General features: G+C 56.6%; 1 protein-coding gene across 1 annotated transcript; it reads left to right on the top strand.

The window, feature by feature from the left end:
* Nucleotides 1–14,910: 14,910 nt before the first annotated feature.
* LOC147650256 (maestro heat-like repeat-containing protein family member 7) lies at nt 14,911–20,579 on the top strand. Its single transcript, XM_086852770.1, has 15 exons — nt 14,911–15,521; nt 15,784–15,848; nt 15,957–16,106; nt 16,280–16,428; nt 16,713–16,860; nt 17,103–17,290; nt 17,380–17,517; nt 17,787–17,901; nt 18,055–18,192; nt 18,395–18,571; nt 18,696–18,851; nt 19,010–19,111; nt 19,504–19,606; nt 19,870–19,926; nt 20,220–20,579. The coding sequence occupies exons 1-15, from the start codon at nt 15,383–15,385 to the stop codon at nt 20,408–20,410; spliced, it is 2,016 nt and encodes a 671-aa protein (XP_086708896.1). The 5' UTR covers nt 14,911–15,382; the 3' UTR covers nt 20,411–20,579.
* The last annotated feature ends 4,214 nt before the right edge of the window (nt 20,580–24,793 follow it).

Genomic DNA, 24,793 nt, shown 5'->3' with positions numbered 1-24,793 from the left:
GTCCCAACCTCTTTCCCCTCCCAGCAGCATCCACATGTTCTTCCCAGGCCTGCTGCTGCTGCTGCACCCTCAGGCCAAGGCTGGATCTGGTGTCTGCTGCCAAAGTTTTCCCCCATACTTTCCTGGGTCCCAGCAGGAAATCTGGGAGCAGAAGCCGCAGCACACTCCTCTGGAGCTTCTCTGTCCCTCTGTTAGCAGTGCTGTCCCTGACAGGATTGGTGCCTGTGCCAGGCACTGAGCAATGTGGGGACACAGACGTGGCTATGGCAGGCTGGGCAGGGCACTTCCACCACAGCCAGTTCAGCCCGTGTTCAGAGCTGCAGCCTCAAGGGTGTTTCTTGCCTCCCTTCCCCTGTTTTCTCTACCTTTGTCTCTACTGGATTCCTGGTTCTGCACCTTCTGTTTCTGGTGTATTTCTGCCTGAAGTCTTTTCTCCTTCAATGCTCTCCCTACTGCCCGCTCTGCTGCCTCAGGAGCAGCCCAGTCCCTGAGGCTCTCTGCATCCATCTTCCAGATCCAGGCCCTGCAGGATGCAGTGACAGAGAAGGCAGCTCAGCAGGACACTCGAGAGAAGGAGCTGCTGCAGGAGCTGGAAAAGTCCCAAGCAGGAGAACAGAGCTTGAGGGACGCTGTGCATGTGCTGCAGGTTGAGATGTCTGAGCTGCGTCTGAGGCTCCAAAGCTCTGAGGAAAGAGCAGAGGCCATGGCCACACACTGTGAGGCCATGGAGATGGAGCTGAGGATGGCTCAGGCTGACAACAACCAAATCAAGGCCTGCAATCAGGAGCTGCAGACACTGTTGGAGGAAACTCAGCAAGGTACAACTTCTCTCCCATCCATTGCCCCATCCTGTTCCACCAGCGGGGATCTCTGATCCCATGCAGAGGTAAAGGCCTTTGCCCAGAGATGGCAGACAGGAAAAACAACCAGCACGAGACTTATCCATCCAGGCGCCAGTCAAAGTTTATCTCAAGGATGATGCTGTGGCTGGCGGTGCCAACTGGCTCTGCTGTGGCTGATCCCATACACAGCTGGTGCCTTTCAGGTGCTGTGTCTGTGCTAAGCAGCTGAAGCTGGATGCCTCAGCTCAATTCCCCCAAATTTCAGGCCCTGTCAAAGCCTCCAGGCTATTGGCCTCTCTGGAGCAGGGCTGCACAGGCATCCCAGCTGCTTTGTCTCTCTTGGATTGTTCACTCTGCACAAGGCCAAGAGCAAACACACTTTGCTATTCCTCTGAACCTTGCCCCTGCCATTCCTGCTTTTTTCTCTGCCTGGAAATTTCCTTCATTTCTCTCACTTTTGGAAGCTCTTGTGGGCTTAAGGCCTGGCAAACCACGGCAGGCAGAGAAGACAGTGCTGTTGTCTCTGCAGGGTGCCCATCAGTTTACTTTGCTTTGCTTTCTCCCTTCTCTTTCCCCTTCCCTCCTGCAGCAATATGGAGGGCAGAACAGCAGAAGACCTCTCTAGAAACTGCCTTGAAGGAAGAGGCTGTGACTGTTCGTCAGGAGGTGGCACCACTGCAGAGGAAACTGGAGAGCCAGGAGAAGGAAAGGAAGGATGTGCTGGTGAGAATGGCAGATGCCACAAAGGACCATTTCCTAGCTATGTTTGCACCTTGTGTTACCAGTTCTAAGGAGCACCTTTTTCCAGTTTAACTTTCCTAATTGCATTCTTCTGAACAAGGAGGAAATGATGTTGTAGCCATGTCAAAGCCAGTTAGCACTGAGGCTGCTGATTTTCCTCCATGCTGAAGTTCTGTGCCCTGGAAGCTTTAGTTCTCCATGTCCACACTGTCTCCATTGACATTGCATGGTTTGGGCAATTTCTGGTGTCCAAATCCATGTTCAGATTTCTAAATATTTGGAGCTGGCAGGAGGGATGAGAAGACCTAGGTTGCTGTTAATTGAAAGGTGTTTGGCCTTGGCCGTGTGAGAGCAGGCAGTGGGGAGAGAAGAGAGGAAAGCCAGGTGCTGATGCAGATCAGGATGTGTGCCTGCAAGGGGAGAACTCGTCCTGAGTGGCAGCAGGGAATGACTGATCTGGCCATTGGTGCTGCAAGAGAGGGCAGTGGGGCTCTTGGGGATGCTGCCATGGAAACTCTACACAGGAGTGTTGGAAAACCACTCCTGTTGCCCCAAGGCCTTGGAATGAAATGCTGAGGGTGTTTGCTCCTCCTTCCTGATGGAGAGCACATCCTCATGGCACTGCCTAAATCCTGCTTAGCATTGACTTGAAATCCTGGCTGCAGTTCTGGCAGCTCGTGCCCAAAGGAACACGGGAGTGGAGCTGCCAGAGGTCGGGGACGGGCAGAAAGGAAGCTGGGATGGGCTGAGCGAGCTGGGAAAGAGGCAGCGTCAAGGGGGGCCCAGCCAAGGTCTGCAGCAGCCCGAGAGGCAGAGAGAGGGGGGCAGCACGTGCCTGCCCCTGCAGCAGGAGTCCAGATCTGGTATGAGAAGCAAACCAAGGAAGTGAGTCTTCTTCTCCCTGTTTTGGCAGCATGAACGGGTATTGTACCACCAGCAGCTGAGAGACCTGGAAAAGGACATGGGTGCACCTGACATCCAAAGAGGGAAGAAGATAACCCAGGAATTGGAAGTGGAGAGGGAAGACATGCAAGAAGAGTTGGACCATGGGACTGCTGCTGCCTTGAAGAAGAGAGGAAGAGAAGAAATCAAAGGGACAGAGAATGCTCAGCTCCTGAGTGCTGCACTGAGGAAGAGCGAAATGGCCAAAGGGACTCTGAAGAAAAACTTTGTAATCCTGCAGAGAAAATCTCCTGACAACTGCATGGGCCAGTCTCATCTCCAGGTAGGCACAGGCACTGACCTCCACTCCAATGTCCCTGAAGGATTCCAGTGATATTTCCCATAAAGAAGTGGGACTCTATATCCCTGTGAGTCCAGGCCTGCTTGGCCAAAGCAGCCCAGGCTGCGGCAGGCAGCCTTGTCTGTCTGCCTGGCCCCAGCCAGAGACCATTGACTGGCAGATTGTTTCCTGGCATGCCCAGAATGACTGCTACAGCTCTGGAGTTTGCTGCTCAGATCAGCTGCAGGCCAAATGCTGGGCATGGGGAGCTGCTTCTCCTGTGCTCACACAAGATCATGGCAACACGTGGGGATTTGGATTTGGTGTGGGAGGGAATGGAGCAGGTGAGCAGGGCGATGGACTAAACCCAGCAGAGTTTTGTACCAAGAGATGTGAGCAGCAGCAGCTGCACTGCTGGTGCCTCGAGGATGCTTGCCAAGCTGGAGATTTCTGAGGGACAGCTCTTGTGGTGTTTGAAATAAGGCAATCATCTCCCCTCTGAATCCCCAGCAGGCTGTTGGAGCACAAGAGGAACAGCTGTTACTTGTCTCACAGAGCAGGCTGGAACCTCAGCAACCGCTTGCATCAGCAGATGATGCCTGAATGAACCATTGAGCCCAGGAGAACTTTTGAGCACGTAAAATGGGCTTTCTGTGCCTCCACGGAGCCTCAGGCTCCTCTGGAGCACAGCACGTTTGCCCAGGCAGTGCTTTGCAGTGCCCTGCTTGTTTCCTTGCCTCTCCCTGTCCCTGCTGCAGGCACAGCCTTTTGTTTGTTCTGTCTCTTGCGGCAGCCCATGGCTTTCTCAAAGGTGCCTTCACTGCACTGTCTCCCTCCCTGGCCCCGTGTCCCTGGACACACCCTGGCCTCTCTTGCGCAGCCCCCAGCGAGAGCTTTTTGCCCCCAGTGTTGTCTGGTGCAATTCAGGCTCTCAGAGCAGAGATCTTGCATTGATGTCCAGAGGTTCTTTTGCTCCATGTTTGCTGACAGGTTTCTGTGACCTTTCTCCCATCCAATGTGCAGGTGGAACGTGAAGGAAGAAGAATCAGAACTTTTAGGAGAGTGTTCCCCCCAGAGTCCTTTACGTTCAGTGTCTCCAAGTCTGAGCAGCAAAATAGGTCAACTTCTGAAAGAAGCTCCAGCAGCTCAGGGGAGCAGCAGTAGCCCTCCTGCTGATGCACAGCCTGTGGAGCAAGGGGTCAGTGGCCCAAATGTGTCCTTTGGAAATCAGAGTTGGGTTCCTCACTGCTGTTGGAACTCGCTCTGCTAGACCTGTGGGGGCTGAGGGATGTACGTGGGAAGGGTTTGGCAGCCGTGGACTGGACTTGTTGATCATCTGAGCTCTGTTCAGGGCCAGTCTGGGAGCCTGTTCCTTTCCCCTTCCCCGAGGGCAGAGTGTTGGTGAGGGCTGCAGCTCGAGGCTGTGTCTGCCCTGACAGCCGGTACCGTGGGGCTGTGGATGCTGCTGCCAGCGTGGGCTTGTCTGAGCCGGGCCTTGTGCCTCTTTCAGGTGTCCCTGCTGCAGTCACAGCTGGCCCGAGACCGACAGCACCACCAGCAGAACTACATTGAGAGCTGTTCAAGAACCAGCCAGGAGCTGTCAGACCTTCACCAGGAGCTGTCCTGCTCCTTTGCAGCTGTGCTCAAGGAGCCCAAAGCTGCTCTTGTGGAAGCAGAGACTTGAAGCTGCATCAGTCTCTGAATCTTAACTTGGCAGGGACATCCTTGGGCCATCAGTCTCTGGAGAGACAGGCCCTGGAGAAGGCAGGTGCAGCTCTTGTGCACAGAGGATTTGTGCCCTGCTCAGAAGGCAGTTCCTGTCAACTGGGGCACAGAAATCCTCCCTAGGACACAGACAAACACTATCAAAGATGAGGGCAAAAAACACCTGCCAAAGCTCTTCCAAGCAGACCCATTTGGTTCTTGAAGGTCTGTTCCTAGTGAGGAATCTTTGATGTAAGCAGCAGGATTTTTCTTCTGCCTAGAAGACCTAGTGATATATTCGCAAACAGAGAGCAGAGCAGGAAAAACATGCACTTGTGGCTGTCTCAGGATTCTTAATCCATTTTATGAGCTGACGCTGCTCTTGGCCGCCCCGGAGCTCTGGGCTGGCTCCACAGTGCCCAGGGTCCAATGGGAGCTCGCGGAGGGAGGGGTAAGGGGAGGAGGTTACAATACCAGGGACCAATGGGGATACAAAGAAGGCGGGAATACAACATAACAACCAATAGTGTTTTGAGGAAGGGATGACATACATGGAAGGAGCTGGAAGGAGAGGTGGGGTTTACAGGGATGGATGGGGAGCTGGGGCAGGGTAAAGGTGATTGACGGGGAACATTCAGAAAAACTGGGAGGGGTTTACATAACAGACAAATGGAACCAACCAAAGCAGTAAATGGGAGACAACCAGGAACATATCAAACAGACGAAACACTAACAATTTTAACAGAACTGAATAAACATACTACAACAATGAGCCTTAAACACTGCAGCTCTAGGCATTTCTGTGTAGGAATTTGAAAAGTCCCTGAAACACCATTTTTCCTCCTCAGGTGGCTGTCCTAAAGGCAAAGCTTTACTTTCCGTGAATATTTATAAACACCAAGAACCTTTTTAGGATTTTTCTTACATCTCCCCTTGGTCAGTGTCGTGGGGTGACTTTATGATACTGGTATCCCAAATCGTCTGGTTTATGTTATATATTAAGTTGTGCACCTTTAAGACTGGCTTTGAGAGCAAGAGAGGGGGAAGAAGAAGCACGCAGTGTGTTAAGGAAAAACATCACTCCCACACATCCCGCTTCTGGACTGTGGTGTCGGCAGCACAGACAGACAGCGGGACAGAGCTTCTCTCTGGCTTTTAGTTAGTTTTAGCTAGCTGAGGCAGAGGAGTTCCCTGGACCTTTGTTTTTTTTCCAATTTTCTTGGATCTGTGCAAGCCTGCTCTGGACTGAACACCCAGCCAAACCCCGGGAGCTCACGCCTGTGGCCCACCGGGGCCTGGGCCTCGGCACTTTCCAGCGCCAGAGGGACTGATAAGAACCTGAGCGAGCCGAGCTACACCACATGAAAAAGACTTTTATTTCCTAGATTTGCCATCCCATCGAACGGCAAGAGATTTTATTATTTAATATTATTCAATTTCTGTTAAACAAACAGCTTTTTCCACTTCTCTCCAAGGAATTTTTTTTTTTTTCTTTTTTTCCTTTTCCTGAATCAGTTGGTAGGGAGGCGCATTTCCCTGTGGAAATCCCCATTTAGAGTTTTCCTTCCTGATTTGCCCTAAACTAGGACAGTCAGGGAAGACAGGAGAATTCCTGTGACTCAGGAACTGATCGCATCCCAGAAGAGCATGTGGGTCTTGAGAATGCTGAGCCTTAAAACTGGTGCTGCCTGGAGCAGCAACTTGGAACTCATGTTATGAGCCAGGTCCCTGCCCAGCTGCCCAGCTTGGGCTTGGACCTTGCGACGGCCAACAGCACTTTGATCGTGTGCTAGTGACCCTGCAAAGGCCAAGAACGTTTGAATATTTGGGTTAGGACCCGGCAAAGGCCAAGGGCCTTTTAACACTGGGGTTAAACCCTGCGAAGGCCAAGGGCCTTTGGACACTGCACTTTGGACACTGTTTGTGCCAAGGAGCGGATGGACACGCGACGGGTGAGTGAGAAAGCCACTGCTCTCCTTGTGCCAAGCCCTGCAGGGGCCTGGGTGGGCCTGGGCTGTGCCTCAGGGAAGGCTTCCCTCTGGGAATAGCAAGGGTTTAACAGTTGCTGTTCCAGAGCTCCAGCAGCTTTGGTGCTTGCTGTGGGGACAGGCCTGGGAGGGAATGGGGGGCACCTGGCCATCCCAGAGCACAGCCACATCTCCTCCTCCATCCTTGTCCAACGGGAGGGGCCATGGGCACAAACAAGGGTCATCACCTTCCCCTCAGCCTAATTTACAGTGCAGCCTCAGCGCTTCCCAGAGCAACCCGGGGTTTCTCTCAGACATTTCTGAGATGATCCCCAGTGGCCTAGGGGAGGCCACGGGGATAACAGGAAGATGCTCCAAGGGCTGGAGCACCTGTGCCAAGGGCAAAGGAGGCAAGAGTTGGGGTTGTCCAGGTGGGAGAAGGTTCCAGGGTAATCTTAGAGCTCCTATCAATGCATGAAGGAAGGGCCTGCAAGAGAGCTGGACAGCGACTTAAGGCAGGGGCCTGAAAGGACAGGACGAGGGAAAATGGCTTCCCACTGAGACAGGGCAGGGATGGATGGGCTATTTGCAGGGAATTCTGCCCTGTCAGGGTGCTGGGGCCCTGGCATAGGATGCCCAGGGAAGTCTGAGTGTGCTCTTCCCTGTGCTCTTCCAGGGAGCTTGAGGTCTTTCTCACCAGGGACAATCCTCCCAAGCCCCTGAGGTGAGTAAACTGTGCTGAGCTGGCTGGGATTTTGAAACTGAATGGACACTGGTTCTTGTGGGATCAGAAGAGGCATCTCAGTGGTCCTTTGGAATAGGAAGAGAATGCCTGATTAACAGCTGGATGTGGGCTTTCAGGCACTGACAGACGACAGTGACAGCATGGCCCATTCCATCTTCTGCACTGACAATCCTGGCAGCATCCTCTCAACTCTGACATCCACGGATAAACAGGATCCCTTTGCATTGCTTCGGGAAGTCTCAGGGAATTGTGGGCGCTTGCAGGAACGTATTGGTCAAATGGACGAGGAAACTCAAACGGTCACAAGCCGCTATCAGCAGATGGAGGATCTGATAGAAGAAATCAGAGGGTGAACATTTCCTCCTCCTCCTCCTCCTCCTCTTGCATTCCAGATGCAATCTGCTTCCAGGTCTGGGAGTTCAGAGGTTCCTGGGTGAAGAAATCACCTGCCCTACCAGGTGTGGCTCTTGAGCATCGTCCTGTCAGGGTTTTTCATGCTCTACTGTGACTCCTAAGGCTGTGTGGGAGATGCACAGCCATGTTGGAATAGAAGACTCCTTCTTCTCACCATACCGCTTCCCTGAATTCTGTTCTTTGCGTGCCTCTGCCCAGCCACTGCTTCTCACTGAAGGAAGGCAAAATCCTGCCTTTCCCTTTGCCTCTGGAGGATTTCCTAGGGAAGGAAAGAGCAAGGTCTTCCTTAGCCCACTGCCCCCTGCTCCAGCCTGGAGTGCTGGAAATGGGATTGGTGACTCTTGAGGCCTCTTTGTTCTTCTGACTGAGCCTTGTCTCTGCAGTTGCTGTGAAAACATTGAGAAGTCCAGGGAAAAGCTGCAGCAATGCATGGGAATCCCAGAGCCAGGAGCCTTGTGGCTGCGTCAAAGGAACACCGAGCAGCAGAAGGAAACGTCACCCCAGGTGGAAAAGGCCCAGCAGCAGGACAGGATGGAGGTTGGTTTTGGAAATGAGACTGGCTGTCCCTTGAATACTTGTCTTGGCCCTTCTTGTACAGTGGAGGCTGCACTGGAGGGAGAAGACCCCTCATTGCAGAGCGAGCTGTAAGTCAAGAGGCAGACACTGGAGGAATTGCAGCTTCAGAGGGATCTGCTGGAGCAAAGGAGGGATGATGTCACCATGGCTCTGGACACCTCATTGCTAGGCAGCACCTGTGGGAGTGGGAGTTGTGCCAGCCACATCAGCCCAGATGCTGTTTCTGGCAGAAGAAGACAGGGACACTGCTGTGGACAGCTGCCTCAAAATGGCACACACCATCATTGAGGAAGGGCTCAAGCTGTACCTTGTCCTGTTTCCAGGTTTCCCAGGAGCAAGAGTTATCAAGCAGGGCCCTGGAGCAGCTGCGCCTGCAATCCTCTGGCCAAGGGCAACCACTGGCCCAGGTGCACAGAGAGAAGGAGCTGCTGGGCCAGGAGAAGGCTGCCTTTAAGGGACGACTGGCAGCTATGGAGCAGCGGAGGCAAGAGCTTTGCAAGCAGCTGGCAGAGACCAGGTAAAGGCAGGGAGCAGAGCCTTTCAGATGTTTTTACATTCCACGGACATAAAATGGAAGTGTCTCAAAAGAAAAAAAAGTCACAATATGAAGGTTATTTTTCTGACATCTAAAGCCAACAAAGCTCTCGTCAGCCTTGGGCTCCTGTTTGTGCTGCCAAGCACATTCCTGTGGGAAGTCAAAAGCAAGCCACCCAGCCCTGAATTGAGTAGTAGTTAAAGCATGCAGAGGTTGAGTGCAAGCTCATGTTTCTCTTAGGTTTGGTTCCTTATGCTGGGCATTGAACATCCCTCGTTTGTTACCAAGTAGCTTGACATGATCTTGATCTTCAGAACTGAAGCTCCATCTTGAGCATTCCAGGCTCTTACATGGGGATGTTGGGAGTGTTTTGTTCTAGAAGGGGAAGTCCTGTATGTTTTCCCTTGTTGCTTGCTGCCATTGTGGGTGAAGCCAGAGGCTCCTGCTGAAAGTCTTGAGGCTTTCTGCTTCCAAGCCTGCTCTTGAGAAGTGTGGGCCAGGTGCTAGAGGTGGTTAGAGAGCAGCAGGGAAAGCCCTTTGGAATCCTCAACGACCTCTGGGGATTCTTGCTAATTGTTGATGGGCATCCACCTGCCAAACCCACCGAGCTCCCTTTGCACGGTCCCTCTCACTCTGTAAAGAAGGACAAGCCAATTGGGCTACTGCCTCGCAGGCTGCAGCTCCCTCCCGGTCTTGGTCCAGGGACGTGGGTCCTGTGCCCTGGGCTGTGGTGCCATCTCTGGGTCTCTGCTGCTCTCCAGGCCTCCCGGGAAACGCTGCTCTGTTCCGCCCGATTCCTGAAGAGGAAGGATCTCCAGCAGATGCTGCGGGTGGATCAGACCTGGAGGTTCGGCGAGGGCCTGGTAAGGGCGGGCTGGAAGCCCCAGCCCCAGGCTGGAGAAGCTCAGTGTGTGCGGCTGGCAGCTGTGCCCTGCCCAGAGCTGCACCCAGGGCCGCCAGCCTGTGCCCCTCACGCTGCTCCCTTCCCTGGGCCCCGCGGGCTCTACTCCAGCCCCCTGTGGCCCCGAGCCGTGTGCCCATGGAGCCCCGGCACCGCTGGTCTGTCGGGCAGGGCAGCAGTGCGGCTCCCCGGGCAGCAGCCGGCCCTCTGCCCCCTCCAGAGCCCGGCGCCAGCGGCTGCTGCCCGGTGCCTCAGGGCTGGGCGGGCACGGGAGGCCGGGGCTGGCCGCAGGCAGCAGTGCCCGGCCGAGGGGCAGAGCCCGCACCAACCCTTCCCTCCCGCCGCCCTCTGCAGCTGGCACAGGACAGGAGCCGAGCGGCTGAGCACCTGCACCGGGTCCTGCTGTACCTGGACAGCCCGCAGGAGTCCCTGCGAGCGGCGGCCATCAGGTTCATTGGTGAGCCACGAACCGGGCTGGGCTCCCTCCCTGCCCCGCCGCAGCTCGGCCCCAGCCCCGGCTGCTGCCCCGGCCCTGGAGCCCCGGCTGCCCTCGGGGCTGCTGCTGCCGGCCTCTGGCAGCCGGGGCCCTTGGGCTGAGTCAGGATGCGGCAAGGGCCGGGGCTGAGCCCTGCCGGGGCAGGAGGCCGTGTGGCCCCAGGGCTGGCAGCGCCGCTGGCAGGGAGCTGTGCTGCTGGGACCCTGACAGGCTCTGTCAGGGATGACCGGGCGGAACCTCCGGGGGAACAAACGAGAGCTCCAGAGCATCTGTCAGGGTGAGTGAGGGCAGCGGGCTGCCAGCCCCGGCTGCCAAGGGGAGCTGCAATCCCTGCCCCGGCTGCCCAGGGCTCTGCTCCCTGTGCGGACCAGGCCTGGTGTGGCCAGGGCACACACAGAGATTTCAGGGGCACGAGTGCCAATAGTGTCCAGTGGATTTGGGCTGATCCCTTTGGTCCCTGCTCCCTCCTGGCCATGGCCAGAGCCACCTGGGTTGGCCCTTGCACGGGGCTCTCCTCGGGTCCCTGCAGATCCAGATCTGACCATGGCTCTGTTCCTCTCTCTTGCAGCCCTTGATGACAAGGCACAGGACATCAGCCCTGCCATCAGAATGCTGGCTCTGGAAACAGCCTTTGTCCTCCGGGCAGCTCCAGGCTCCATCTTGCAGAGGTGGCAAGATGGATTCCGCAGGGCACGCAAGAACCGCCCTTGTCTGTGGGCCCGTGGCTGGCTGTGCTGCTGGAGCTCTGAGGAGAGCTGAATTGAGAGGCTCTCTGTCTGCCGGGGCCATCTGAGCCGGGCAGGATTTTTCTTTAAGATGTTTTTTTTTTCCTTTTTCTTAGTTCTTCTTTAATATAGAAATATAGAATTAGAAATATATAGAATATAGATATAGAATTATATATAGAAATATAGAATGTGTTCTCATACCCAGTGTCTCAGGTGCTTTCTCTGGTGCCCCGTGTGCGCAGGGCATAGGGGGAGAGGGGAAAAGGGTGCTTGTGCTCAGCAAGCCGCCCAGGCATGCAGTGGGGAAGGGAAAATGGCCAGAAGGCCCTCGGCCTTTGGTGCTTCTGCTGAAGCCTTAACGCTGCCCACAGAGGAGCTGGGCAGGGGCTGGAGCTGTGGGGATCACTGTGATTGTGGTGCCTGGAGATGGGCATGAGGCTTCTCCCAGCCAGGAAGCACCGTCTGTGTCCTGCAGCCCGTGGGTTGCTGGCGGGATTGCTGAGGGCTCTGAGGCTCTCTCAATCCGGTTCCTCTGGAGCTCCATCGGGGCTGCGCTGCTGCCGGGCAGGTTGGCCGGGCTGGGGGAGACCAGAGGGGCTGGGGTGGAGGGAGGCCTGGAAGGAATGCGGTGCTGCAGAGGCCTTGATGGGACATGGCAGTGGGAAGGCACAAGGGGCAGGTGTGAGGGAGGAGGTGGCAGGAGGTTCCAAGGGCACAGGAGGCCCCTGAGGGGCCGGGGTGGTGGAAGCCCTGAGGAATTGGGTGTCAGAGGCCACGAGCAGCCCCCGGGCAGTCACCTTGTTCCTGTCACCCGCTGCTCTGGTGCTTCCCCTGAGAGACTGCCATGCCTGCAGCAGAAGCCCTCGAGGCTGGGCCTCAGCAGCCCCGAGGTGCCCAGGCTGGGCTGGCTGGCGACAAGGAGGGCAAGGAGGCCCTGGCAGGGCACAGCCACTGGGTGCTGCCAGGGCAACGGGCAGAGGCAGGGCTGGCGGCCAGCCTGGGCCCCGCGCCTGCCCAGGCCATGGTGCTGAGACCGAGGCTCCCCTGACACAGAGCTCTGTGTCTGCACAGCTTCTACCTCTATGGGGAGGGTGGTGATGTCTCCTCGAGCAGCGCTGCTGAGTCGCTGCTGCTGAAGCGGCTCTGGACAGAGCAGAAACGGCACCAGAGCGTGCACAGGAACAGCCCTCAGGGCTGGGCTGGAGTGGCCAAGATGCCTCCTTCTCTTGCAGGAATAACAGAGATGGTGGACACAGTCCCTTCAGTATATATGTTCTATAGGCTGCAGTTAGGTTCTAATGTAAATACATTTCTTAGATTGCAATTGCTATAGAGGTCCTTTCATTGTAAATACATTTTATAGATTGTTGCTATGAAGATTCTTATAACGTAAATACATTCTGTAGTTCATTGGTGGTGGTGGTGCTGTTGTGTAAATAAATTGTCCTTGTTTGTCACAGGCTGTCTGTCTTTGCATTTGCTTTGGGCACAGGCAGCATTTGCACAGCTGTGGTTTCCCCTTGCCTTGGGTTCCTGAGGCTGGAGTTCCCTGGGGGTGCTGGCACAGCCACCCTGGGGCTGGGGTCCCCGTGCACAGGGGGGAACCACTGGTGGCGCTCCCGGCACTGGGCACCGCTCGTGTTCCTGGGCTGCTGCAGAGCGGTGTCCCCAAGAGCAAAGCTGTCACCAGCAGAGAGGGGGCTCTGACAGGAGCAGCCCCTGCAGCAATGCAAAGCAGGCAGGAAACCTTCTGCCACCCTTCCTGCTGCAGCCACAGGAACTCCTGGGCTGAGCGCTGGCACCAAGCTACACGGATGCAAAATCCACATTCAGGCTCTGAAGGCCTTTATGGCCTTGGGAATTGCTGGAGCCAGCATCTGGGGAGCGGCTTTTTCAGCTGCAGGGGCTGATATTAAGGGCTTGGAGCCCCCAAAAGCTCTGGCCCTCCTCTGCTTTGCATTGCCAGTGCTCAGATTGTTCAAGAGACAAAAGCCAAGCGAGGGGATCCTGCCCTGCTTGCGTTTCTGCTGCTGGAACACGGGCTGAGACATCACAACTCTGGGGGCAGTGATGTTACAGGAGTCCTGGGACCACTTCCATTAGGGCCTGGAATGATGGAATCCTGGAATGGTTTGGCTTGGGTGGGACCCTATAGGTCCTCTTGTTCAGCCCTGAGTAACCTCCCACCTCCCCAGGTTGCTCAGGGCCCTGTTCAGCCTGTCCTTTAATGCCTCTCTGCACAGCCTGGCCAGGGCCTCACCCCCCTCACACCAAAGAATATTTTCCTAACATCAAATCCACTCCTATTCCCCATTGGAACCCATTTCCCCTTGTCCTGTCACTACAGTTCCTGACAAAGAGTCACTCTCCCACTTCTCTGTAGCCCCTTCACACCCTGGAAAGGTGCTGCTCTTGCTCTCTTGGCTGCACGCGAGCATCACAGCCCCGTCTCCTCAGCAGCCATCCGTGGCTTCACATGTTCCTAGCGCAGGGCACAAATCAACTGCAGCCCTGCTGCTTTGGTTGGAGCCTCCCAGCTGGATCCTAAATGAGCTGCAGAAATGCCCAGGTGCTTCTGTGACTCCAGTGGATACACAAATGGTTGGCTTGAGATAACAACAGCCCTGCTTTCTACTGCCACTGTTGTGTTGGAGGTACCAACACTGCCTTGTTCCATTTTATTGCAGTGTCCTAGTTTGACACTAGGCTGGACACCAGGCACGCTGGTGCCGAGGCAGTGAGATAATGCTTCAGCTATGCAAAAAGCTGGATGCAGAAAGAATTAATTACTTTGTAAAAGGGTATGTGAATGCAGAATTTTTTGGAAATCAGCAAATTTAGCATGTGATTATGAAATAGGTTGCAATATGAAGGTTTGGAAAGTATAATGTGAACATTAAGTTAAAAAAATGTATAAAAGGTAGTACTGTGTGAAGAATGGAGGAGTGAGTTTGTGCTGAAGCTATGCCACTCCCTCCCAGCATCAAATAAATAAATACCTGCTCTATAGGCCTTTATACCATGGAGTACTGTTTTCTTGCCCAGCTTTAGGGCATCAGCACCATGATCAGAGACACAGACCAGCTTCTGTTCCCACAGTTATCCCTATGCTCTGCACTTCCCCAGGTGTCTGCCTCGATGTTCACTGGGGACCTCCCTGTTTGTGGCCGTCCATTGCCGTGCTCAGCAGGCCGCCAGCTGTGTTTGCACATGAGCTGCCACAGGCAGACACACAGCAACTGCAGCAGAGGCTGGGCCAATTCTTTTTCTTCCAAAATGCAAGAAAGACAGAAAGGCACAAGGATACATGACAGCATCTCTGTGGAGTCTCTTTGTCCAGCGAAATTCAGTAGCTGTTGGTGTTTTTGTGCTACTGCTAATCCCTTCCACGAAAAACAACATTCCAGGAAGGAGCAACATCATCTGACACATCCCAAGTGTTGCCACCAGTTGTTCCAGGTGCTCTGGCCAACAGTCCCTGTAGGATGGAGCAGAGCCCCCAATGCACGTTGGCTTTGGCTGCCCTCTGGCACAGAAGCCCCCCCAGGGCACAGGTCTCTGGGGCAGGAGATGGGCACCAGCACTGCCAGGGCTCGGGGGGTGGCAGGCCTGCTTTGGCAAGGATTCTGACACCCCTGCTGATTTCAGTGGGGTCAGAACAGCACTCGGGCCCTGGCCCACATGTTCCTGGTCTGTGTCACACCGCCACGTTTAGGATGGCCACCAGGCGGGACATGTCCCAAGGAGGCCGTGACAGCTTCTGTGGAGGGCCCCGCGCCCTTCCCGCCACGGCTGCCTCGGCAGCCCAGGGGGCTCCTTCTGCTGCCCTGAGCCCACAGAGCAGGGCAGCCTTTGCTGATGGTTTGAGCTGTTCCTAAAGATCCTGTTGGGCTGTCTGAGACACTTGGGCCAAGGCATTGCTTCCAAGCTGGGCCACTTTGGCCGGGCTGGGTGGAGCCCCAGGGCAGGGGGCAGCGTGTGCAACGGCCCTTGGTGACACGGTGCAGCATGGTAACCGTGGAATGGAACGGGACAGGGTGTCCAAGGGCCCTTTGTGACATGGGGTGACATTAGTGTTGGCGGTGACACAGCCACACCACAGTGCCTGGTGCACGTGACAGGGCAGGACGGGACAGAGTGGTGCTGTGAGGAGCCCCCGCACGGCGCACTCATTCCTTGCTGACCCAGAGCCTTTCTGAGGCGTTACTCCTGCAGGTCACCTCGAGGCCAGACCACAGCACTCGGTGACCTGCAGCCTTCCCGAGGCTTCACTTCTGGTGAGGTGAAGCACCACACTTCTCAGGTGTGCTCGAGCCCAGACCGTGGCATTTCCTCACCACGGTCCTTGACGACGAGTCTCCTGTCCTTGTGGCACGAGCCCCTGAGACCCAAGTGCAGGACTGGCTGTCCTGCAGCCTTGCCAAGACTTCACTCCTGCAGGTGCCTTCCAGGCACAGCTGCAGGACTTGCCAACTCAGACCTTTTCCGAGCCACCTCTGCTGCAAGTAGCCATGAATCCAGGCAGTGATGTTGAGCAGAGACCTCCGAGTGTCCCCAAGATGACCTGGGTGAAGGAGGAGAAAGAAGGCCCTGGGACTGCCCCAGCACAGCAGCCTGGAGAGCTGGAGCAATTCCAGCCACCGCAGCAGGGTGAGCGGCAGACCTGGGCCTGCAGCCAGCTTGGCCTCGTCCCATCCCATCCCATCCCATCCCATCCCATCCCATCCCATCCCATCCCCCAGGGACACGCCCATGGACAGGACAGAAGTGGGGCTGGGGCAGACGCCCTGGAGCTGTACTCTGTGCCCTGGGGCATCCCGGGGCTGTCCCTGCCTGGGGAGTGCAGGGCTGGGCTGTGTTCTCCGGCCTCTCCCGCAGCCCCTCAGCTCAAGCTGCGCTCGCTCTTTGCCAGGAGCAGCCATGGAGCGCACTCGAGAGCAGGAACGCAGCCGTGGCCTCTTCCGCACAACAGCGCAGGTACCTGCAGCCATCCCCCCCTGGGCTGGGCCTGCTGTCCCTGCTCAGCCCAGCACCACGCTTGGAGCATCCATACAATGTCCCTCATTTCTTGCCCTTCTGCTGCAGATGATTTGCAAATTCATGAAGAGAATTCGGGAGGAAGAGACCAGTGCCATGGGCACTGTGGTCAGAGCATACTCTCCCATCTTCAAAACCAAGACCAGTGCTGCCCTGCTGGACATGCTTGTGGAGGAGGGTCCTTCCAGTCCAAAGCAAGTAAGCAGCCTGTGGCCTGGCTTCGATCCTCCCAGGAATTGCTTGGCCACGCCAGCTGCTCACTGTGAGCCTTTGAGGCCGTGGCAGTGTGGTGGGAAGGGAAGCACTTCTCTGGGAAGCTGGGCACATTACTCCTGCTGGCAGCTTTCCAAGTTTCCCTGTGCCTTCTCCAGGTGCTCCCCATGGTGAGGTTCATCCACCAGTGGCTCAAGGCTAATGAGTTTCCTGAGTACAATCTGTGCAGGCCCCTTCTGGATCTGACAGAGGCACAGCCTGCTGACGTGGTGATGGCTCTCCTGCGTGTGGCCCCATGGTGTGACAGGTACAGGGCCCACGTGCCCAGAGGGCTCAGGCCATCCCCCTGCACAGCCTGGCCCAGGTGTCTGACAAACAGAGGATTCCAGGGCCCTGTGGCTCCTCCCTTTGTCAGCCCTGGCACAGCAGCCCCTGAGCCTGCTGCCCTCAGGGGCCAGTCCCCACAGGGCTGGGCTGCCACAGAGGGGCAGTGGGCAGAGGCAGGGCTGGCAGCCAGCTCAGCTCCCTGCTGCTGCCCAGGCCACGGGGATGTGTCCCAGACCCCCCTGACACAGAACTCTGTCCCCACAGAGCTGCTACCACCATGTGGAAGAGCATCATGTGCTCGTGCAGGGCTGCAGAGCCAGCCATGCTGATACTCCTGGATGTGCTGGGCACCTGGCCAGAGCTCAGCATGTGCACCTCCGACGGGGACCACACGGCTGTCCTTGCCCTGGCTGTGAGTTTCTGCAACTGACCTTTGACCCAAGGTCACCTGTCCCTCAGGTCTCCATCCTCCCTCCTCCCATGGCATCTCCCTGCCTCAGGCACTGGGCTCAAACCTGGCCTAAGAGCAGCTCCAGGGCCACCAGGCCGGCTGCTGTCCCTACATCTCCACTGGCCTCTCCCTGCCACGCTCGGGCCCTGCCACATGGACACCTGGGCACTGAGCACTGACTCAGGCTGCTCTGTCCTTCGCAGGCAACTGTGGTGATATGGAAGATACTCCAGCTGCCCTGTGTCCCACATGCAGTGACAGTGTATTTCCCCCGCCTCTTGGTGCATCTGCTCTTGCAAGTGCTCTTCAGCACATTGGATCTGCCAGAGAAGGTCGATACCTTCTGGAAGAGATGCCAGCAGCAACACGGCCTTGCCATCAGCCCCAACAGGTGCTCCATGCCAGTCCTCCTGTCCCTGCCATGTCCCCAGGGCAGCAGCCCGTGCTCCCAGCATCACCTGGGCTTTGCTGTGCACACAGGTTTGCAGTGCACACCCTGAAGGCCCTGCTCTGCCGACTGCACTATGAGGATGTGGTGGCGGCAGTGGAAGACGAGTGTGGCTGGGACACGCTGCTGTGTGCTGGCACGCACCACTGTGCTGTGGGTGTGCTGGCCAGGTGAGCTGCCACCAAACAGCGCTTGTGCCCCGTGCCTGGGGTGCCCCACACAGTCCCCGTGGTCAGGGGCCAGAGGGCCTTGTCACCAAGGGATGGCCAAGGACACTGCACAAGCCTAGGAGAGGAGGGTGCCCAAGAGCAGCTGCTTCCCAAAGGGCCTGGGTCCCCTTGCAGGGTGGTGGAGAAGGGCCAAGCTCCTCCTGGGAGTCAGTCCATGGAGAGGTTTGTCCCGCTGGCTCAGGGTCTTGGTTCCTTTTTCCTCCCGTCAGAGCAATGCGTCACGTGTCCCTACCCTTGTGTTCTGCGATTGCATTCTACCTGCTCGGGCTGCTCAGCAAGGACACGGCACACGGGGATTTGGCCGCCATGGCGTTCCTTGTGGAGGTGAGCCTGAAGGGCAGCGCTGTCTCGCTGAGCTGTCTCCCAGCTCTCTGCCCTCTCGGTGCCGCAGCCGCCCGGGACGGTGCCCACGCCCTGTGCTGCTGCCTGGGCCCAGCCCTGTGCGCTGCTGCCCCATCACCGGCCTGTGCCCTTCAGATGTTGGAGTGCCTGGACTCGAGTGAATACCGTGACAGCGTCCTGGAGATCACATCAAACAAACTGCAGAGCGAGTGCAGGGAGAGGCGTCGCTTGGCACTCAGAGGCCTTGTGGTGCTCGGCAAGAATTCCTCCATGGTGAGAAGGGGGCAGCGGCTGCCGGCGTGGGGCTGGGGAAGGCAGTGGCTTGCGCTTGGTTGGCCTTTGGGCACTGAGGCAGCTGCTGCCAGCTCTCCTGCCTCCTGCCTCTTGCCTCCTGCCCCAGGGCTTTGGCAAAGGCCTTTGGCCTCTGGGCCCTGTGGCAGCAGGGTGGCATTTCACACACTTGTGTTCCACACAGGCCAAAAGAATGTGGAGCCTGCATGAAAGGCTCGTGGAGCTCCTGTGGGAAAATGACAGCGATGTGCTTGGGATGAGCATCGCTCTCCTCAGCCGTTTGTTCCTGTACAATGGTGGCCCGATAACCATCCCCCTCGGCCTGCAGCTGGCTGAGGCGCTCCTGCCGCTCTTTGACAATGTAAGGCTCTGTGTCTCCAGCCATGGCTGCTGCCTGGGCATTGTGCCCTGGGCATTTGCAGGCCTGTGCCCAGGTGGGCCTGAAGCAGCTGATGCTGAGGTCTTTATTTCTTCCTTTCGTACAGGACGATAGCCAGGTGCAGCTGTGCTCCATGTTCATCTTCCAAGAGATGATGGATTTAGTACCAAAGGAGGGGAAAAAGGCCCTGAAGTCCCACGTGCAGCAGAGCCTGCTCCCACTCTCCTTGCACTGCCATGACGAGAACCAGCGCGTGGTTGATGTGAGGACTCGGCAGCTGCCGTGGCTCCCTGGCAGGGCGCTCGGCTGCCTCCTGCTCTGCTGCCTTGCAGGCTGCAGCTCCCTCCTGGTCTTGGCCCAGGGACGTGGGTCCTGTGCCCTGGGCTGTGGTGCCATCTCTGGGTCTCTGCTGCTCTCCAGGCCTCCCGGGAAACGCTGCTCTGTTCCGCCCGATTCCTGAAGAGGAAGGATCTCCAGCAGATGCTGCGGGTGGATCAGACCTGGAGGTTCGGCGAGGGCCTGGTAAGGGCGGGCTGGAAGCCCCAGCCTCAGGCTGGAGAAGCTCAGTGTGTGCAGCTGGCAGCTGTGCCGTGCCCAGTGCCGCACCCAGGGCCGCCAGCCTGTGCCCCACACGCTGCTCCCTTCCCTGGGTCCCGCGGGCTCTACTCCAGCCCCCTGTGGCCCCGAGCCGTGTGCCCATGGAGCCCCGGCACCGCTGGTCTGTCGGGCAGGGCAGCAGCGCGGCTCCCCGGACAGCAGCCGGCCCTCTGCCCCCTCCAGAGCCCGGCGCCAGCGGCTGCTGCCCGGTGCCTCAGGGCTGGGCGGGCACGGGAGGCCGGGGCTGGCCGCAGGCAGCAGTGCCCGGCCGAGGGGCAGAGCCCGCACCAACCCTTCCCTCCCGCCGCTCTCTGCAGCTGGCACAGGACAGGAGCCGAGCGGCTGAGCACCTGCACCGGGTCCTGCTGTACCTGGACAGCCCACAGGAGTCCCTGCGAGCGGCGGCCATCAGGTTCATTGGTGAGCCACGAACCGGGCTGGGCTCCCTCCCTGCCCCGCCGCAGCTCGGCCCCAGCCCCGGCTGCTGCCCCGGCCCTGGAGCCCCGGCTGCCCTCGGGGCTGCTGCTGCCGGCCTCTGGCAGCCGGGCCCTTGGGCTGAGTCAGGATGCGGCAAGGGCCGGGGCTGAGCCCTGCCGGGGCAGGAGGCCGTGTGGCCCCAGGGCTGGCAGCGCCGCTGGCAGGGAGCTGTGCTGCTGGGACCCTGACAGGCTCTGTGTTCCCAGGGATGGCCGGGTGGCACCTCCGGGGGAACAAACGAGAGCTCCAGAGCATCTGTCAGGGTGAGTGAGGGCAGCGGGCTGCCAGCCCCGGCTGCCAAGGGGAGCTGCAATCCCTGCCCCGGCTGCCGAGGGCTCTGCTCCCTGTGCGGACCAGGCCTGGTGTGGCCAGGGCACACACAGAGATTTCAGGGGCACGAGTGCCAATAGTGTCCAGTGGCTTTGGGCTGATCCCTTTGGTCCCTGCTCCCTCCTGGCCATGGCCAGAGCCACCTGGGTTGGCCCTTGCACGGGGCTCTCCTCGGGTCCCTGCAGATGCAGATCTGACCATAGAGATCTGTTCCTCTCTCTTGCAGCCCTTGATGACAAGGCACAGGACATCAGCCCTGCCATCAGAAGGCTGGCTCTGGAAACAGCCTTTGTCCTCCGGGCAGCTCCAGGCTCCATCTTGCAGAAGTGGCAAGATGGATTCCGCAGGGCACGCAAGAACCGCCCTTGTCTGTGGGCCCGTGGCTGGCTGTGCTGCTGGAGCTCTGAGGAGAGCTAAATTGAGAGGCTCTCTGTCTGCCGGGGCCATTGAGCCGAGCAGGAATTTTATTTAAGATGGTTTTTTTTTTCCTTCTTCTTTGTTCTTCTTTAATATAGAAATATAGAATTAGAAATATATAGAATATAGATACAGAATTATATATAGAAATATAGAATGTGTTCTCATACCCACTGTCTCAGGTGCTTTCTCTGGTGCCCAGTGTGCACAGGGCATAGGGGGAGAGGGGAAAAGGGTGCTTGTGCTCAGCAAGCTGCCCAGGCGTGCAGTGGGGAAGGGAAAATGGCCAGAAGGCCCTCGGCCTTTGGTGCTTCTGCTGAAGCCTTAACGCTGCCCACAGAGGAGCTGGGCAGGGGCTGGAGCTGTGGGGATCGCTGGGATTGTGGTGCCTGGAGATGGGCACGAGGCTTCTCCCAGCCAGGAAGCGCCGTCTGTGTCCTGCAGCCCGTGGGTTGCTGGCAGGATTGCTGAGGGCTCCGAGGCTCTCTCTATTCAGTTCCTCTGGAGCTCCCCAGAAGGGAGCCCTGGGGCCTCTGAGCCTGGGCTCAGGCTCCAGGAAGTCTTGGGGACAGTCTGGGCTGTGTGGGTACCCCAAGGTGCTGCAGGCTTGGCCTCAGCTGCAGGGTGCCAGTGTTGCACGGCTGCTGTGTCCCCATGGGCAGGGTTTGCTTTGGAGCCTGTGCTTGTGGTGGCACAGGGAGCTCCGAACTGAGCTGGGCACGGACCCACAGCCCAGCCCTGCCATCCTTGCAGCTGCTTTGGGCTGGGGGCCGGAGCAAGGGGAGCCCTGGGATCTGCCCCTGACAGATCCCTTCAGACTGCACAAGGAAATGCTGGTGCTGGTGGCAACCCTGCCCAGGGCAGGCTTGATTCCTTTCATTTTATCCCTCAACACCAGAGTGCATTTAGTTCCTCTCCAGGGATAACACAAAATTCCCTGCTGGTGCCCATGAAGCTGCAGCCCCTCCCGGGCTCACCCCTGCCCCAGCTCTGGGGTCCTGAGCACAGAAGGAGCTGGAGCTGTTGGAGGCAAGGCAGTGGAGGCCCCAGAGATGCCGCAGGCTGGAGCCCCTCTGCTCTGAGGAAAGGCTGAGAGAGCTGGGGCTGCTCAGCCTGGAGGAGAGAAGACCTTGAGGAGGCTTCACTGCGGCCTCCCTGGCTGGGGGCTGGACATGGGGGTGTTCCTGAACACTCATGAATCTCAGCCCAGCCCTCTCCTCAAGCAGAAAATAGAAAGAAAAAAATATTAAATGGACAAAGAAAAGGGGGAAGTGTGTTTATTTGTGTATCAAGAACTTGGGGTGAAAAAATTAGCCAGGTGTCCTCAGATCCTTTGTGTGATGCAATGGATAGGTACAATAAATCCAGTGGAATCCCAGTGTTTCCTTGGCTGAGGACAGCCAGCTGCCCCTGATGGGGACACCAGCCCAGGAGGCTCCAGGGCTTTCTGGGATTTGGGAGCCTTTTTCCTCCAGCTTGTTTTCCTGCTGACAGGTGCACAGCTTCCAGGCCACTTCCACTCTCCCAGGCAAAGCATCAGAGGGGTTTAATGCAAGCTGTGATAAAATGTCTCTGTCTTTCCTCACAGCTATAAACTAACCAAGGAAAGCCATACTCCTGGTAAAAATCACTGGATCACTTTGGACTTCAGGCTTTAATTTTTACCAAGCTTTGATTTTCATCAGGATTTAATTTTACTCAGATCATCTGACTTTCAGGACATACATTAATCTTTCATTTTCATCAGACAGGAGCTGTTGGTGAAAGCTCAATAGGTTCTGGTTAGGCTGGTGGGCCTGAGCTTTGTGGGTGTCTCACTGCATTCCCTGGCTTGGACAAGCTGCTCTTGGTCCAAGTGTCCCGAGCCAGAAGCCTGATGAGGAGAAAGGCATATGGGAAAACAAGTTTCAATAAAACCTTTGAGCTCTTGTTAGAAATGTTGGGAAGAGATGCTGACTATTCCTTGCTCACCAGGTAAAGCTAAGGAGTTTTTAAGCATGGAGCTGAGAATAGCAGATTGGCTGGAGAAGAGGGTGATGCCCAGACGTGCACACTGCCCACCAAGGCAGGAGAGGACCGTGCCCTCACACCCCATGAGACAGCCCTGGTGGTTGTGCTGACCCTGTGCCAGGATTCCCTGGGGCTGCTCTGCCTGAGCCCCCCTCAGCTGGCTGTGCTTGTCCTGCCTCCCTCCTCCTGTGGTTGTGCTCCCAGAGGGGTGTTTGTGAGGGGCTGTTGGAAAAGCAGATTAATGAGCGAGACATTGAGAATTAAACCAATCCAAATCCACACAGTAAATAGGGCTGCTGTCAAGTGCTGTTCCCGAGGGAGATAATATCCCTTCCCCCTTAATTTCTTAGTAAATCCATTATGATTAATGCTAGTACAGTGGGAACACTATTATTATAAATACATGGGTGATGGCAGAGCTGCAGCATTAATAACACTGGGTATTACTTAAGTAATTAGCTGCTGTTTTTGGTAGGACTCTTACCCTGCTGCATTAAGCTGAGCCTTGCATTGCAGCCTTCTCTGGGCTGTCTCTGCTGCAAGGACACGAAGTGAGAAGCATCTCCTTCCTTCTGGCCAAAAGCCACCCCCCCCCACCCCCCGCCCCCCCGTGGCACTGGCACTCAGCTGAGCTCCCAGTGGGTTGGTGGCACCTGTGGAAAGCCTGGGACACTACTGATGGAGTCTTGTGGTGTTGGAGACTAGCAACAAGTGAAGGAGGGAATGGAAGCAGGACCTGGCACCTCCAGGTGAACCTCAGCCCTTGGGGACCAGGGGACATGAGAGGACACTGCAGCCCATGGGGACCTGTCGCCCTGAAAACTCAGCTTCTGAGCTTGCTAACATAGTTTTCTAAGGACTTTCCCAGGACAGTAACTGTAAACATAGATATGTGTACATTCTTTCTGTTACACGTCTTCTGCTGGGCATTTCTCATGGCCAGTGCAGTGAGAAAGTGTTATCCTGAGCATCCAATGCCTGGCCATGGTAAGAAGCCTATAAATCCTGGGAGGAAAAATAAACTCTGCTCTTTCTTCACCACACCTCAACCTGTGTCCACGTGATCTATTGATCTTCAGCGGTAACAGGGACCAGGGCCAGCTTGGCAATATTCTTGTCCCTCCTTGTGGCCTCACGGCTTCAGAGCTTCTCTGAAGGATTTTCCAACACCTTTTTTGCTGTATTTCATAGATCTGTGGAATCATTAAGGTTGGAAAAGTGCTCTATGATCATTGACTGCCAGCTGTTCTCCCAGCACTGCTAAACTAAACCATGTTCCCAAGTGCCACATCAACAGGGGTTTGAAATTCCTCCAGGGATGGAGGATCCACCACTGCCCTGGGCAGCTGTTCCAGTGTTTGACAGCCCTTTCCATGAAGAAATTTTCCCTAACATCCAACCTAAACTTCCCCTGGTGTAACTGGAGGCCCTACTCCTTTTGTCACTTGTTGGGAGAAAAGCCTGACTCCCACCTGGCTCCACTCTCCTGCAGGAATGGAATCAGCAGGAGCCCTCCTTAGCTGGGGGGTGGCTCTGCCTTTTGCTGCTCCTGCCTTAGTGCCCTGCCCCTGCTCCCCAGGGACCCCAGGTGCTGCAGAGGGTCCTTCCCCTCCTCCATCCCCATCCCCTGCTGCTCCTCACACAAGCAGGCTGCACGGCTCTTTTTCATCCCTTCAAATTAACACCTACTTAAAATTCCAAAGCAAACACATTTTTAATTTCCTTAATTAAAATGATTTCCTCCTTAGAGCTGAATAATGGGATTTGAAGCACTGAAGTAATGGGGTGTGCCAGGCTGCATGGGAGCTGAGGCACTGGTGAGCACAGTGAGGTCTTGGGAGTGATGGGATCATGTCCCACCTTAGGGAGCCAGAATGAGCCAGAGCTCAGCATCCTTTGCACCTCTAGGGAGTAAAATTCACCCAAGTGGCAGCTTAAAATGATATCCCAGCAGTCACCGGTTTTCCAAAGGTTGAGGGTGATGGATTGCTCCCACTGCCTCCCCTACAGCCCAAAATGACACCCAAAGGGCATGCTGAGGGGGCTGGCCCCTTCTCACTGTGGGGGGCTTTGGGGGGGATCAGGGTCTGGGGTGAATGTGGAGGAAAATCATACCAGGACCCCAAGATGAGATGGGGTGACCTCCTCTCCGTGTGCTGCTTTAGCCCAAGATGCCTGTGCCCAGAATAACTCTGGGGTTTGGCTTTGCAGGGGTTTCTCAGCCTGGAAGTTGTGTCGGTGGGATACCAGAGAGCCGTGTGCTGGGGCTCTGGTGAACATGTGACAGGGGAGGAAAAGGGAGAATACATGATGATAATGAGTTAAAATGCATTTAACGAGCTCCTGCTGCCCTTACACACCCCAGTGCTGGGG

Source organism: Cyanistes caeruleus, chromosome 16 (assembly GCF_971803275.1).
Source record: "Cyanistes caeruleus chromosome 16, bCyaCae1.hap1.1, whole genome shotgun sequence".
In the NCBI taxonomy this organism is placed as follows: domain Eukaryota; kingdom Metazoa; phylum Chordata; class Aves; order Passeriformes; family Paridae; genus Cyanistes; species Cyanistes caeruleus.
The sequence above is the reverse complement of the archived record's forward strand: the minus strand, read 5'-3'. Positions and strand labels throughout refer to the sequence as shown.

Coding starts and splice junctions, on each gene's coding strand:
- LOC147650256 (XM_086852770.1), top strand. CDS start 15,383: ATGAATCCAGGCAGTGATGTTGAGCAGAGACCTCCGAGTGTCCCCAAG. Junction 18,193..18,394: donor TCGGCAAGAATTCCTCCATG/GTGAGAAGGGGG, acceptor TGTTCCACACAG/GCCAAAAGAATGTGGAGCCT. Junction 19,112..19,503: donor GGAGGTTCGGCGAGGGCCTG/GTAAGGGCGGGC, acceptor CGCTCTCTGCAG/CTGGCACAGGACAGGAGCCG.